This window comes from Calidris pugnax, unplaced genomic scaffold (genome assembly GCF_001431845.1).
Source record: "Calidris pugnax isolate Ruff unplaced genomic scaffold, ASM143184v1 scaffold44, whole genome shotgun sequence".
Classification (NCBI taxonomy): domain Eukaryota; kingdom Metazoa; phylum Chordata; class Aves; order Charadriiformes; family Scolopacidae; genus Calidris; species Calidris pugnax.
Window position 1 is genome coordinate 29,981,433 of NW_015094506.1, and position 17,566 is coordinate 29,998,998.

The window sequence follows — 17,566 nt, forward strand, 5'->3', positions numbered from 1 at the left end:
TTTGTTAAAAAGAAAAATCATTTATAGGATTGAACAGACTTTGAAAATGTTTTGATCAGAAGTTACCTTCGGTCTACAGAGAAATTTCTCATTAAAGCTTGTACCTAAAAGTTGAGCTTAATCACAGGGCAAGACCACTTTCTCCCACAGTGCCAGCTCCTGGATTCACACTCCACACTACCGAAAAGGGATGCTCCAGGCAGCAGCTGAGGGACTTACTGTCCTGCTCTGCAGATTCCTCCCTGCCTCTACTGATGCACATTCCCCAGGCTGTCCATCAAGCAGCATGGGACCTGATGAAATCCATGCACGGGTCCTGAGGGAGCTGGCGGATGAAGTTGCTAAGCTGCTTTCCATCGTATTTGACAAATCATGGCAGTCTGGCAAGGTTCCCGCAGACTGGAAAAAGGGGAACATAACCCCGATATTCAAAAAAGGAAAAAAAGACGACCCAGAGAACGACAGGCCAGTCAGTCTCCCCTCTGTGCCTGGCAAGATGATGAAGCAGATCCTCCTGGAATCTCTGCTAAGGCACATGGAAAATAAGGAGGTGATTTGAGACAGCCAACATGGCTTCACCAAGGGCAAATCGTGCCTGACAAATTTGGTGGCCTTTTATGATATTGCCACACACTTGGTGGACAAGGGCAGAGCAACAGATGTCATCTACCTGGACTCGTGCAAAGCGTTCGACACTGTCCTGCACGACATCCTGGTCTCAAAATTGGAAACTGATGTATTCGATGGATGGACCACTCGGTGGATAAAGAGCTGGCTGGATGGCCGCACTCAAAGGGTTGTGGTCAATGGCTCAACGTCAAATTGGCAGCCAGTAACGAGTGGTGTTCCTCAGGGGTCTGTACTGGGACCAGTGCTGTTCAACACCTTTATTGGAGACAAGGACAGTGGCACAGAGTGCACCCTCAGCAAGTTTGCCGATGACACCAAGCTCTGTGGCGTGGTCGACACGCTGGAGGGAAGAGATGCCATCCAGAGGGACCTGGACAGGCTTGAGAGGTGGGCTCATGCAAATCGCATGAAGTTTAACCAAGCCAAGTGCAGGGTCCTGCACCTGGGATGTGGCAACCCCATGCACAAATACAGGTTGGGCGGAGGATGGCTGGAAAGCAGAGCTGAGGAGAAGGACTTGGGGGTGTTGGTGGATGAGAAGCTTAACATGAGCCGGCAATGTGCGCTGGCAGCCCAGAAAGCTAACCACATCCTGGGCTGCATCAGGAAAAGTGTGGCCAGCAGGTCACGGGAGGTGATTCTACCCCTCTACTCTGCACTCGTGAGACCCCACCTGGGGTACTGTGCCCAGCTTTGGAGTCCTCAACACAGGAAGGATATGGATCTGTTGGAATGGGTCCAGCAGAGGGCCACGAAGATGATCAGAGGGATGGAGCACTTCTCCTATGAAGACAGGCTGAGGGAGCTGGGGTTGTTCAGCCTGGAGAAGAGAAGGCTCCGGGGAGACCTTATAGCAGCCTTCCAATATCTGAAGGGAGCCTGCAGGAGAGCTGGAGAGGGACTCTTTGTCATGATGTGTAGTGACAGGACAAGGGGCAACAGTTTTAAATTGGAAGAGGGGAGATTTAGGTTAGATACTAGAAAGAAATTCTTGACAGTGAGGGTGGTGAGACACTGGAACACGTTGCCCAGGGAAGTCATGGATGACCCATCCCTGGAAGTGTTCAAGGCCAGGCTGGATGGGGCTTTGAGCAACCTGGTCTGGTGGGAGGTGTCCCTGCCCATGGCAGGGGGGTTGGAACTTGATGATCTTTAAGGTCCCTTCCAACCCAAACCATTCCATGATTCTATGGGATTCAGGAACTAAAGAGCAGAGAACTACACAGGCTACCTCCAGTAGGTGATCAAATGAACAAGACCTTATGGGAAGGAATAGGTTCTCCCTCTCTCTCTTTTCTGTCCACTTGTTCAATTTTGAACTGGGAAGAAACACTGCAGTGTCAATCTGGTCTGACTGCAGAATGGATGAGGACAGGAAAGAGTGAAAGGTTTGGATTTCATCCCACTGCTTAAAAAAACCAATTCTGAAATCATACAAACTTGTTACAAAAAAAAAAAAAAAAAAAAAAAAAAAAAAATTCCAGCATGGGGGCCATCACTACTCAAAATAGGTGAAATCTATTCTTCTATTCATGCTCCATGTAAGAAAAAAAAAAAAAAAAAAGAAAAAGAAATACACTTCCAGCATGAGGAATGAAGAATGAGACTGGAAAAACAGATAGGTGTGATAAAAGTATTATGAAGTGGTATCTTTCATTTGATTGTCAAGCCAAATTTTGGGAAGATTTTTCCCTGTATTTCATTAAAAATGGAAAATTAGACTGAAAAGGGAGTATGTTTTCACAGGAATGGCTGTTCCGGATTTTACATTGGAAGGCCTAATTTACTTGTGATTATACCTTGTATACTTGGTGGTATGTAAGGTGATGGCTTTCACTGGCAACACCGTGATAAAATAATAATTGTCTTGCCCATAATAAGATTCAATGATCCCAAATTAATTACCTCCTTGTAAAATCACTGTTTTTACAGTGAACATAACATTCTCAAAACAATATCCTAAGGCAATGAAGTCTCTTAATCTTCATGATCTGGGCATAACCATTAAGGTTACAGCTGCTATCTTTTAAATACTTGGAAATTTATTTCCAACCCTATCAGTTTCTTTTCAGAAAACAACAAGACTTTATTATTCTATCATTTTTAAGTATTTTTAATATCATTATATCCAGCTTCAATTTGATCGTATCATGTCATTTAGTATAAAGTAGGTTCATCTAAATAGGCTTAATTTTTCAGGACTTTTATTCCAATTATAAAATTGGAGACCACTCAGATTTGGCTAATTAGCCAAAATAAGCAGGGTAAAAATAAGGGTGCAAGTTTACCCGATTGATAACTTGAGTGACAAAATTTGAGCATGAACTTTTGAATACTTTCCTTCTTGCTTAAGTATTTTAAGCACCCCTTTCTAGTCACCTTCCTTCTATGTTCCCATATTTAATTTGACTTATAGTAGTATATTAAAAATCACAGTCTATTATAGAAAGCTGTACTATTATAGCTGACAGACAGATTAGCTATCAAAGGGTACCAGCTCTAGCTAATTGTTAACTGACTTCTAAATTTGAGCTTTTAATTCAAATGTAGGTAGCTATATAGGCAGTTGGTTTCTAAAATAACAATGAACACTCAGATGCATTTTTGAACTTAAAATGTCTGTTGTAAGATTTCTGCCAGTGTCAGACACAGACTACATAGTCAGGGTACATGTAAATTCTGCACAAAAGCAAACTCCACACACATAACAACCTTGATAAAAACCATTTAGCATCTATTTCTAGTGTCATAAGTCAATCCAAGCAGTATATCCACTTCACTTAGGTAGAATCCTGAAGTAATTTTGTGTGTCTTATTTATGGAGTACAATTATGAAAATACATGGAGCTCACAACTAAATTCCAATTCATTTAGGTTCTGGGGGACTGAACTTCCAAGACCTGAATTGGAATCAATAAAGGTTCACTTTAATTGGATTGCTTTCTGCTAACTCTTTACATGCAAATACATCTTTCTTAAGGAAATCTAAATTCTAAATCACTGACATCCTAAAACAGAAGTTTCACCTTCACCCTTGCATTAAATTTGATGTTTGTTAGTGCAACACCTGTAACAATGACATCCTGAAGCCATGTCTTCTTGGTGCTCAGTTTAAAGTATCACATCCATCTTGCAGGTTACCATCTATCAAGATTCCCCACTGCAAATTGAAATGGTACCAAGGTACCAAAACTATTTGAGATGGAAGAAATGGTAGCGCACAGCCTGATGCTGCCTCCTACTTTATGCTGCTTCTTTGTGCAGAAAAACAGTGACACGTGGGCCTGGAAGATCACACTGAGATTAGTTTGGGACGACTTCCATAAGAAAGAGACTATCTGATGCAAAATTATGACAGAATTTTATCCAGTGTTCTGCCATGAAACATCTCACAACGAATATTTTATACTTGCCGCTTGAAAGAATGGTAACATACCGGAACAGACTCTACTGCTGCACTCACATTGAGTACTTTATCATACTTGCTCTACAAATAGTTCCAAGAATCTGGCTCCGTGTGTTGCCATAAGCCCATACTGCATGATGTTTCTACATAAATGTATATAATTGCCTTATGCCGTGCTGTGAGTCACTTCCACATTAAGTATTCTTTGAGAGCCTGTGGTGACAATGACATGGCTTTTTTGATGCACAAAAAGAAAATTTTGCAACTTGAAAGCACTTTCAGAGTCTAATTTTTTGATGTTGTGAAAGAATTAGGCTGTCATGGTGTCTTATGAAAGCTTAATCTGCAAGCAGGTGGATATCTCAGAAGAAACCAATAAGCTCAGAGCTTTGCTACTAACAGACTAATACTACAATCCTTATTTCAACTTAGATTTTCTTGTGATGGCCTGATATGCCACACAGCGTACATTTGTAATGTTGTAATTTAAAGAAAAATACCCCAAACTCTTAGATGTATAGTCCTGCTGAATCACAGTGGTTAAAGCATGGTGTTATTTTATTACAGAGCTTGGTCAGCTCCATAAAACACTTCATATAATGTTTGTTCTCTGTGGGATAAAGTAAAACAAACAAACAAAAACCCCAACAACACATTTCTTCTACAGCTATTAATGCTTTTGAAATGTTTGATCTCAGAGGAAATTCTGGTTTGAAAAGCAACCATCTTTTCATTAATGAAAACTATTACAGTGTAAAAATCGGGCAATTCATTAAGTGTATAATGAGAAGGTAAATCACACAGCATAGTATGTTGGCTGCAAAAAATGTTACATGTTATGGGGGCGTATCGCTTGCTATATTAGAACTGATTTGCCCTTCAAAAGCAAACTAGGAACCTTGCTGAAAACAAAGCAAAATAACACTTTATTTTCTTTCATCAATGCTCGTCATAGACTTTTGTGTAAATGCTTGCATTTCAAACTTCTAATTTGCATGAGTTGTTTTAGCAGGTTGACCACAATATCATTTGTGAATCTTCTAAATCCATCTTCTATGCTCTACTTCATGTGATAGAAATGAAGCTCAAACGCTCAGCCAAGAGAAAAACAAAATGCCTTTCAATTAATAAAGTTGAGTTTGTACAAGTTGGCATCACAGATTCTGTAGGCATTTTTAGAGCTGTTTTATCATGCTAAAACATGTGAGTTTTAGGAATTAATGTGTTATTGACTGATACTCTTGCATTTTCAGGAATTCATACTTAAAGAGAGATTCATAAAACTATTAAATTTAAAAACTATTTAAAATTAAACTAATTTAAAATATCAAACTATTAAATTTAGAACTATTAAACTATTAAAGAAACAAAATGAAATGATTATTGACCTGAAACAGTCTCAAAAGAAATTTTGTTGTTTGAGGGTTTCTTTTAGTCACAACTTAGAAACAAATTTGATGAAAAAAATTACTGTTTCCACTGAAAACGAATAAAATTCCAGAAAAGTTTTTTTTGTTCTCCTCATTCTCTGTTTTATAAACAAAATCTTAATACCGTGCATTACAATATAAAAACAATATTGTCACAAATCTAGTAGTTCAACCAGTGACAACTGGTTGAACATTATAAGAAACTTACAGTCACATCTTGAAACTGGAGGCGCATAGCAGAGCCTGATGGTTGTGGTCGGCTGGTAATCTCTAGTATGGTCCTTAACAGAATATCTAGCAGGCTGTTTACAATCACATCAATTTCCTCCAGGACAGATTTTTCCTTAAATAATAAAGAAATTATTTAAGATTTTAAAATAGAAAGATGACCATGGTCATATTTCCTTTGATGTTGTTTTAGAAACAAATGATAGTTTGACTATGAATACCATATTTGAGAAACAAGGACTATTCTCTAATTAAGATACTGTTTAATTCTATCAATATTTTTCTAACAGTTTTCAAATAATTACATTGTATGAAATATAGAGGACAGTAATTTTGAATTTGATTTTGAATATATAAGTGTCATCAAATTAGCATAGCTCTATTTTTAATTAAAGTAAATAATATATGAGAACTTTTGGGGCAAGATTTTTATAGGTAACACCCATATATTTTCTGGGGAAATTGCCAAGAGAGGCTTAAATTCTAAAAAGTAGAATTCTGTTTTCACACTCTGAAACTATCACCAGAAACAAGCAGATGGTGCTCAACCTTCAAGACCTGCTTCAGCAGTAAGGACCAGCCTCACTGCTTCCCATCAGCTGAGTAGCACAAACAAATTAGTCATTTCTGTGAGCCTACAACTGTTTATATGCAACATCAATACAAAGGAACCAAAGTGTTCAGCACCAAAAGAGACCATGATACCTTAATTACATGCATGAAAACACTTGATGAAGTCAAATTGTAGCTACTTTTCCTTTTATTTCAGATGGAAATATGTTTTCCCTGCTTCAACAATGTTTTCTGTCTCCACTGCACCAGACACCACCATCTTAATCAGAGCAATTTTATCCACAGTTTAAGATGATATTTTTTTGCAGAAAGAAACACTTCATAATCAAATGCACACAACTAAACTTAAACTCAGCTGACAAACAGATCATTCAACTTTGCTGACATTGAGGTGTAGGAGTGATTACTTTTTTTTCCCTCGCTTCCTACACACCCAAAGCATATGATTTGTAACAAAACTCAAAATTCCTGTTTGGACTTGAGATGAGTCTAGTGTCACGGCCATCTTCTCTGTCATTATGCCTAGTATCAAACTGTTAACTACTTATGAAGGCAGACAGTAAACAGTGTATTTAGAAACTGTATCAACTGTGAGGACTCATGTACAAATTACTACTAGAATGGCCAACAACATTAATTTTCAAAGTTGCCTGACTACAACTTCACTTGTTCTGTCAGCCTCTAAATTTTCTTTATTACCATGAAAGAAATGAACTTAAGAACTGATCCACAAAAATCATATCATAGTCACCAAGTCGTTAACACTCTCAATGACTCAAAGACTACTAAATATAGTAGCTGAGTATCTTGAACATTGGATAGAGTTTTATGTAGGCATCCATTTGCTATTGTATACCTCTCTGGCTTGGTGACTCCAAATGAAAGATCTCCTGAAATTTTGACCAGAAATGTAAGCCTTTCAGCCAATCCAAAAACACAGCTACGCTTTATCATCTATCACTTTAACTTGTGATGAGGTATTACACTAATCCAGGAGCAGCTGCAATGAAAATGTTGCTATAGTGCCAAAGTTGCAGGCCACATCCATATCAAATCACTGATGGAGCAACTTTAATTGCCAACAGGGGTATGAAATGAAGAAACACATAAATCAGCTCTCACTAATGCATTACAATGTAATGTATACTGGCCTTGTTATGTACGTACTGCACTAACTACTGGCAATGTTTGCTTTTAATTGTCTTATATCCCTTTTCCTGTCAGAGCTTATCATCATATTTGCAATACACATACCTAAGCTAGCTCTCATACATAGCTTTCACAGATCAATTTGCAAACACAAACACCAGAAATTGGCCACAAAGTTTATCAACTAGCAACCAAGGGCAACCCCCCCGCAATAGGCATATCAATCTATTTACCTATATCACCCCTATGTCCTCTAAGACTAAACAGCACACAGCAAAAGAAGGTGGACATTTCTTTCTGTCCAACAAAACACTCAAAAAGAATCAAAGCTTGTCAGAACACTATGCACTACAATTAAAATACACTTGAATGGGAAGAAACGGCTCCCAAGAAATCAAAATGATGTGTTAATGCAGAATCATTAGACATAATCTTTAAAATGGCCTTGATCAAGGTCCAGCTTGTGTCAGTAAATCTCATTGAGCCATATAAAGAAGTTCAACACCTTGTGGATGTCACATGGTGTTTACTTACTGAGCTGTTCTTCTTGATGAGGCAAAATATGTTGCTAAGGATACGTGCACACATTATAAGGTCCTTCTGCTCCTGTAAATGCATGTGGAGATGATGTAAAACTACTGGAAGAAGAATATATCGAGAATCTGGAAAAAATGAAAAATTTTATGAGTAGTGGCTTCTCATAGAATCATTTAATTTTAATAGAGGCAGAAAACGTGTCGTCAGTCCAAAACAGTATTTCTCATAAGCAGAAGCTTTTACTTGCTTTAACCAACAGTTTTGATAAGCAGAAGCTTTTACTTCATTACCACAATATCCTAAAACACATATTTGAAGAATGAACAATGTTCTGAAAGTCAGTATGTCATATCATGGACAGAGAAAACACCACTGTGTGGAACATACTATAAGTAGCAGAAAATTCAAAATAATTATTGAACAGTCATGCAAAACAAACTTAGCACAGTAATATTTGTATTCATAATAATGTGAAATTATCATATGACAGACTTTTCTGTCATAGGGAAAGATCCCTTGCAAGCCAGCGCCACAGCAGACTTAATCTTGAAGTTATGTCATTATACAAATGAGTTCTACTTTCCAAAGAAGCAGTACTTTCAGCTTTGTTTCAGGACTTTCATTTTTTGAGATTCCTCACTCCTACTGGGTATGAGCAATTTAGATTACTGGTGTCTACATAAAATTATTTTCCTTTCCTCTACTTCATTTTCTAAACACAGCATTTTTGTGCTATTTTCAGTCCTGAATTCCCTCAAAATTATGCAAGAACTTCATTAACATGCTACTTTTTCTTGCTTCTTTTTCTTATAATTAAAGACAATGTTAAATGGGAAGAGCCCTAATACTTACGCTTGTGATAACACATTAAACACTTATTTACAACTTGATAAATGGATTAGGTGTTATCTGTTTTCATTTTGCTGTTGTTTTTAGATCTTTTCCGTAATTAAGAAATGATGATCTCATAGAAACATATTTGAATCATTTCCTCTATTAAAATTTTAATGATTATTATATACCACATTATCTAAAGATATTCATCTAATAAATTCTTTTGTTCATTAATGCAATTATTTCCTAAAAATTGAGTTTACCTAGCTGGAGAATTGCTCCTTTAAAATCATTTTACCAACCAGGTACTGTTCATGGACTAGTCTTTCTTTAAGCATTTTTTATCCCTTCAAATATTCCCTCTATTTTTTCCAGAAGAGACAAAAAGATAGATGTATTCTGAGACTTCATTTGCTGAATGCTTCTTTCACTCACTGAAATACAGCACTAATCTTGTTTTTCTCTGTTATTTCCTTGTTTTCATTGTCTAATTGTCTGTATAACAGAAGACAAATCATATGGACAAGTTGATTTGTACACGCTAAAGTATATTCTTGTTTTCAAAATAAAAAAAAAAGGCTTTCCTGCTCTTTTTAAATAGGTGCTTCATGCTTATTATTTATTCAAGTGTTCTGCTATATCTCTATACTGAAGAAAATTATAAACAAAGACAGTATTACAATAGGCAAAAGGCCATCAATGAAACTAAAATCCATGGCACTGAGACCCAAAATTGGGAAACAAATAGCCTCTATTCAGTGAGTGCTTACTTCTGTGAATGCCTCGGTAGGTTTTCATCAGGACTGGCCTGAGAGTTCACATCTGCCTGTAGCTGCAGCTGGACAGAAGCATCTCAACCAAGCCAACAGGGCATATTCTTTTTGTCTGCCTGAAAACCAGAAGCTCAGCAAAGTGTTGTCCCAGGTAGTCTGTCAAGTGTGCACAGCTGCCACTGACCCATCCACTGCAAGATCCACAGGGTGGAAAGGAAAGCAGGCAGGAAGATGGCTAATGTGAAGACCTCTGGTTAGGAAAGTACCAGTTTTTGATCGTCACTGCTAAATCTGCTTATTGATTAGTGACAGATGAAAAAATAGAGCTAATGCCTTCAGCTGACATGAAAAAACGTGACTCTCCATTCTCATAAAAAAGATCTAACCAACAGGTTACAGGGGATAGTTCCTTTTCCCTGCTTTCCATTAGGCCTTATACATATGGAATTCTTGGCTGGTAGCCCATCTTCAAGAGAAGAGATGAAGGGTTCACTGTGTAAAGCAGCCCATGGATCTGGAGTTGGGCTATTCTCTTAGAATCATAGAATCATAGAATGGTTTGGGTTGGAAGGGACCTCAAAGATCATCGAGTTCCAACCCCCCTGCCATGGGCAGGGACACCTCCCACTAGACCAGGTTGCTCAAGGCCACATCCAGCCTTTTTAATTTTTTTTTTTTTTTAATTTGTTTATAGCAACATGAAGTACATGTTTCCACTTAGGTATTTTAGTGCAACAAGGAAATCCATTACCTCAGTAACAAGGAAATCCATTACCTCAGTAAGCTTCAGTAAGGTAATCTATGTTTCTATATGCAATGGAAAAGACTATTTAAAGTGTCTCCCTTTGTTGCACAACAGTTTAAAGCTTCAAAAATCTAAGTAAATATCTCTCACAGGATTAAACAAGCAGACACCTTGCTTGATTATGAAATGCTTTGTTGGATGAGATAAGTGTTTTCTGCAGTCAAGCAATTCATTTGTAAGCCACAGGCACTACTACAAGAGTGGTATCAGAGTAGATACCACTCTTCCTCTTCAGGAAGCTGAATCCAGGCTGACACTCAGAGCACAGAGGTCTTCCACTCCCAGGCAGATGCTCAAATCACTACTCAACTCCACAATTGTCACCAAGAAGTTACAGTAGCTCTTTCACACTTTACTAGTGTGAACCTTACCATTTGGGCCACAGGTCCTCTGAGTTCAGCAGGTCCTCTCTTGCAGCTACAACACAAATCCCTCAGCCCAGAAAGTGAGGATAAAACAGGAGCAGCCTCTGCCTAGGTGTTTGTTCTTGATTAACCCGAGGCAGCTTCCTGATGAGCACACAGAGGGATCTGGTACCTTTTCTGAGGCGTCCACTACTCTGTGCATCGATTACATGTAAGCACAGCATTATGAACTCAATTTTGAAGACCAGAGAATCTACATGTAGCAAGGTCTGACTTGTAAATAGCCAACCCTCGCATACAATATTTGGCCTGCAGCACTTCAGACAAAACTGAGCGTCCTCATTCAACTGTTTCAAGTATCCCATTTTTGCAAAAGCTCCATGAAATGATCAGGAACTTTTTTTACCAAGACCAAATGGATTAGCAAAAAACATCTTCTAGAATCATAGAATCATGTCTAGGTTGGAAGGGGCCTTAAAGATCATCTAGTCCAACCATCAACCTAACTCTGACAAAAAAAATAAATAAGAAATAAGCAATAAAAAAAATCACTAAACCATATTCCTGAGGACCATGTCTACCCGTCTTTTGAACACCTCCAGAGATGGTGCCTCAACCACTTCCCTGGGCAGCCTATTCCAATGCTGGATAACCCTTTCTGTGAAGAAATGTTTCCTAATATCCAATCTAAACCTCCTCTGGCGCACCTTGAGGCCATTTCCCCTTGTCCTATCTCCTGTGACGGGAGACGAGATCGACCCCCGCTTCTCTACACCCCCCCTTCAGGTAGTTATAGAGCATGATAAGGTCTCCCCTCAGCCTCCTCTTCTTCAGACTAAACAACCCCAGCTCCCTCAGCGTCTCCTCATAAGACTTATTCTCCAGACCCCTCACCAGCTTCGTTGCCCTTCTCTGGACCCGCTCCAGCACCTCAATGTCTTTTTTGTGGTAAGGGGCCCTAATGCCTTTCAACTATACATGGGAGGGAACAGTGTCTGTTACTGAATTAACGGATGCATATAATGCAGCTTTAGATATATTCCTTGTAAGTTCATAACCTTCATACCTCTGTCTTGACTTATTTAGGTGGAGAGATACAGTGGTACTACAGAAGAGGAGAGCTGGCATATTCACCTCTGAGCCAAACCAAGGACTATGTGAGAAAGTTTGGAGAACACAGTGTGCAACATTTGTCTTGGGTTACTTTTTTTCTTAAAAATTGTCAGCTGCAATGTCAGCCACTGTATATAGAAAAATTAATGAGTGCAAGGAATGGTGCAATAATCAGAACTCTTAGCCATCACTCACTGTCCTAATTTTTCTTCTGTGCAGGAAGCCAAATTAGCTGACTGTTTAAAATGCTAATACTTGCCCTTTACAAATATTATACAGAAAGAGAGGAAAAAAAACATGACATAGAGCTTTTTAAATACATACTTGCAATAATTAGAAAGATGGACTACTCTGGGCAATGCTTGTGAATTTTCTATGCAAGCTACATTAACGTTTAATATTTAACCCACAGCAAAACTTTCCCTCTTGCTTTTCAGTTAGCAGTCAAGCACCTGCACAGACATAAAAAACTTTTTTTATTCTGTTATATGTCAAAGATTAATTTCAGAAAGATGACATTCATTTCAATGACTATATCTGAACAGATGGGCAAAACTTCAGCCTGCTTGGAAAAAGGATTAGTGTAATTGAACATTTTAAACAAATAAACCTTGAACAGTGAGAAGCAGGAAGTTGCTCTTCTTTTTGATAGTTTTACTTGGGCCTATTCAATTTATCCCTCCTTGTTTGGAACAACTTTCACTTGAAAGAAAAAAATTGCCCGTAGTGCAGAACGAAAACACAGGTGTGGGTGAGAAAGCCCTCCCTTGGCCTAAGAAAGAGCCACAGACGTGAAGCATCATTTGCAAAGCTATTGCAAAATATTTTCTGCTCTCCACTATAGAGTTACTAATAAAAGTTGATTTTTTGTATGCAATATAAATACATACATTCCCCCACAGGTGTGCATAGAAGCACACATCCACAAACAGCTCCAAAAAATAGTATATTGCTGTTTAAGAGAAATTAAGACACACTAATTAATCTGTTAAAGATACTGGAGTACTTGAAAGCAGTGCAGCTGTGTAAAATCTTTATGTTTTGAAGAAAATTGACTTTTTTTTTTTCCAAATCTGTGTTAAAATGTAAAGTTTAATGTATTTTAACTAAATTTAATTCAGAATTTGTATTAACAATTTAAATAATAATATGTTGTTTTCATTTGATATCAATTAGCTAGTGATTTCTGAGATATCTTACAAGACTTTTTAAAGAGAAGTTTTGAGTCTTTTGAAAAAATTATGGAATAAGAGGGAAATCATAATACCTAGCTTCTAGAACTAAACCTCCTTATCAGTTAATGGTATCTTCTCCTGAACTTGCTAATAACTTTTTTTTCATTTCCATTGTAAGTCTAACATACAACAACATCCTTCACACGAGGCAGTTATAAGATATTAAATTATTCTCACTGGTTGCATCAAATATTCATCTCTAAATGACTATTGAAACTATGGTTTCCTACATGTACATTCTCCTGTGAGATACAGGATGCATTTCTTAGATGAACTCATTCACAGAGACAGTCTGAGGGACGAAGTTGATCTCAGAAAGAAAACAAATAGATAATTATCACTTTTCTAATCTCTTAAGAGTGGATTTCAGTTTAAAAAAGGAAAACAATAAAAACAGATAAGGTATAAGTTACATATAAAATAAATGCATAAAACTTTACATATGAAATGAAATAAATAAAATGAACACATGAAGATGTTTTTAAAACATCAGCTCAGGATTTTCCCTAACTTCATAATATAGGTACATATCATATAAAGATTTCATATACTATATCTATAGTTTATGGTCAGAGAATTAAACTCCTCCTCTATTTGTTTTGAATAGATTGCTGCACTAAAAGGAGAAGTCCTACCCAGTTACTATTGCACAGAAGTCCAAATACTCATATTTTCAGAAGCCATAAAGTTTCTTGCCTTGTACGAACATTCTCCATGTAGTAAAGAGCTGCACCACAAATTATAACTGGGCTAAGATACAGGCTTTATCAATATAGTATTTTATTTTTTTAGGACTTTACTTACTAATCTCTCTTCTGGTAACTGATGTGTTCCATCAGTGGTGATTCCAAGAAAATGCATCCTCTTTGCAGGAAGAAACCTAGACTTATGCACCTCATGTTTTCATAGCTATTGAGTTTACAAGCTCAAATAGTGCCTTTAGAGTAAAAAAAAAAATCATTGGTATTCTCCTAATTGCTGTTTAACCATGTCAAGAAGGGCACGGCTCAAGATGTGTTTCTTTAATTTGGCTTAACTCTTCCGAGCAAAACAGATTTAACTCTTCCCCAAAGCAAGCTATAATAACATTTAATGCAAAAAGAACAGCAAACGAGTGCTAGACTACTGGTGTATCAGAAATGACACAGGTAGAAAATCGTCTGGGTACAAGCATATGTAGGTCATCAATTTGGCCATTTTACAAGTTATCAACAGGGATGGGTCCAAAGAGTTATACCCAAAATACCAGGAGACTGGAAGAAAGGCCAAGAGGGAAAAAAAAATAAACTGCTAGTCTTCGTCAGCAGGAAAATGGTCATCTGTTTCTTTTTAGACACCCAATGTAGCGTAATACCAAGATGCAGCAGTAAATATTGAAAAGTAGAAGTAAAAGTAAAGTAAGGCAATGACACCCACTAACTTCTCACAGGAGTCAGGCAAATAACTGCTGTTGACACCTCTGAACATCTCTGGAATTGTTATCTGGGAAGAGCTGAAGTTTAAGATCACCAAAATAGAGAAAGGTTCTAAGCAACCTACACCAAAGCCTCAATACAGAGCCAGTTCAACCATCCTATCCACACATGATCAATAAATACAGTGTATAACCTGCAGTCTCTAGAGAGACAGGCAGAGACCAGATGCATAAAATGCATCTGAAATATACTAAATATCTGCTTGAGCACCTTGAATCAACCTCTGCGTGTCTGATGTTTCTGTTTTCAATGATATACCTAATATATCTCCCAATTTTAGTGAAAGCATAACTTTAGTGTCTGTTGATTTCTGCAGCAGTGGGAGCTGTTAGTTGTTCAGGCCTTTGCAGCACAAAATGTGTAAAACTCCTGTGCTAGACTACTCTCACTTGTTTCCAAGCAAGCTTCAGATAACAAAAAATGCTATCTAAGAAGTGCCCTCCTCATTTTTAGACATTTGAATAAATAGATATTTTCTGCATTCCATCTAGTTCAAATGTGTCAGCTAGCACCGCAGCTTGCAGCGTTCATCATCTTCATCTGGGAGACAGAAATCAATTATTTTCACAGCAGCAAGCCTCAACTTCACATTAGGATGTACAGTTTCCTCTGCACATTAACATAACCTAGTGCAATATTTATTTTCCCAAGAGGTTTTTTAAAAGGGCTTCCTTCTAGGGACTGACTAAAGGAAAATCTACTTATATTTTTGAATTTTAAAGAGATAAAGCGTTATTGGCAAAGAGACCAAGATGCTTATCTCCACAAGACCCTTTAACTTTATGATGACTGAAATTATACTGTACAAGTGTTTGCTTGAGCTTTCTATCATGGGCATTGGCAGCTTATACAACTGCCTCATGTCTTTCACATCAGTTTCCCTTTGATCTAAGAAATTTGTATTCTACCTGTGTATAATTTTTATTGTTTTTATAGCCAAACCAACTCATATGATTTCTTAATAATGAAACTGGATTTGAATAAAAAACTAACACTTTTAGAAAAGGAAGCAAACAAAAACAATTGTCATATGGATGAACGCAGATTTACAGTTCCAAGAAAGTCCCCAAGAGTCCCTTACATCACATTAAATAACTCTCTTAAATTACATTTATCCATTTGAATCTTGTGGTTAGGCTGACCTAACCGAGACAATGGGAGGAAAATGGAAAGGATGCTACCTGGTCCCTGAGCAGTTCCGAAAATTAAGAACATAACTAAGAGCGTTCCTTAAGACTGCTCTTACATGTCATCATCCAGCCAGAGTACCAAAGGTCTGATCAGTCGGCTGTAGGGAGAGCTCACTGTTCTAGAAAGGACCGCCACAGAGGCTCACAAGGGAACACAACCAGAACAAAGCAAAGCAGCCAGGGTCCAATTACCCAGTTCTTTGAGCTCATGCTTAAAAAGTACAATCACTGAATGTATTTTTAAAAATCTTCTAAAATCTTTTCCTTTATTTTGCAGGATCTCAAAATATTTATGCATAACCTGGTGGCTTTTGCACAGCTTTCATCATTGCAGATGATGAAATCTCAGAGGTGGAGGATCGCAACCTATGTGGTGAAGGCATGAGGGATAGTGATAGGCTGGCAACCACAGAAGGGCCTAAGCATGGACAGGGAGGTGATGGGCCTCGCCCCCTCATAGAAGCGACAGGAAAACTAGCCCAGCTAAAGTGCATTTACACGAATGCACGTAGTATAGGCAATAAACAGGAGGAGCTGGAAGCCATTGTGCGGCATGAAAGCCATGATGTAGTTGCCATCATGGAAACGTGGTGGGATGAATCAAATGACTGGAGCACTGCAATGGATGGCTACAAGCTCTTCAGAAGGGACAGGCAAGGAAAGAGAGGAGGAGGAGGAGTGGCCCTGTACGTTAGGGAGGAATATGAATGTGTGGAGGTAAATGAGGGTAATAGTAGAGTTGAGTGCCTATGGGTACGAATCAAGGGGAGGACCAGCAAGGCTGATATTATGGTGGGAGTCTATTACAGACCACCCAACCAGGATGCAGAGGTAGATGAAATGTTCTATAAACAACTAGCAGAGGTCTCGAGATCATCTGGACTTGTCCTGGTGGGTGACTTCAACCTACCAGGTATCAGCTGGGCACTCCATACAGCTGAGAGGGAACAGTCTAGGAGGTTTCTGGAGTGTGTCGGGGATAACTTCTTGACACAGCTGGTGAGTGAGCCAACTAGGGGAGGAGCACTGCTAGACCTGCTGTTTGTAAACAGAGAGGAACTTGTGGGGGATGTAATGGTTAGAGGCCGTCTGGGGTGCAGTGACCATGAAATGATAGAGTTTCGGATCCTCAGGGAAGCGAGAAAGGGAGCCAGCAGGACTGCCATCATGGACTTCTGGAGGGCAGACTTTGGTCTCTTCAAGAGTCTGCTTGACAGAGTCCCTTGGGAGGCAGCCCTGAAGGGCAAAGGAGTCCAGGAAGGCTGGACACTTTTTAAGGAGGAAGTCTTAAAAGCACAGGCGCAGGCCATCCCTGAACGCAGGAAAGCGAGCTGTCGAGGGAAGAGACCGGCCTGGCTGAACAAAGAAATAAGATCACAGCTCAGGGAAAAAAGGAAAGTTTATGTCCTTTGGAAAAAGGGACAGGCTACTCAGGAAGATTACAAAGAAGTAGCAAAGTTATGCAGGGAAAAGATTAGAAAAGCCAGAGCTCAGCTAGAACTAAACCTGGCCCTGGATGTTAAAAACAATAAAAAGAATTTCTATAAATATATTAATAGCAAGAGGAGGACTCGGGAGAACCTCCACTCTCTCCTCGATATGGAAGGTAACATAGTGACAAAGGATGAGGAGAAGGCTGAGGTACTAAATGCCTTCTTTGCCTCAGTCTTTAGCAGTGGACTAGGGTGTCCCCCAAGTGCCCAGACCCCTGAAATAGCAGTTAGGGGTGGGGAGCAGGATGAAGCCCCCAAAATTCTAAGGGAGATGGTGAGGGACTTGCTCCAAAACCTTGACATAAACAAGTCTATGGGCCCAGATGGGAT

The 17,566-nt window shown here is 38.6% G+C and overlaps 1 protein-coding gene across 1 annotated transcript in view; it reads right to left on the minus strand.

The window, feature by feature from the left end:
* The window catches only part of DOCK4 (dedicator of cytokinesis 4), a 174,206-nt gene that overhangs the window by 66,600 nt on the left and 90,040 nt on the right, over positions 1 to 17,566 (minus strand). Inside the window, exons 24-25 of the mRNA XM_014963343.1 lie at positions 7,951 to 8,078; positions 5,675 to 5,809 (exon numbers count right to left, since the gene is read on the minus strand). Coding sequence (XP_014818829.1) covers positions 5,675 to 5,809; positions 7,951 to 8,078 — 263 coding nt within the window. The remainder of the gene's footprint in view (positions 1 to 5,674; positions 5,810 to 7,950; positions 8,079 to 17,566) is intronic.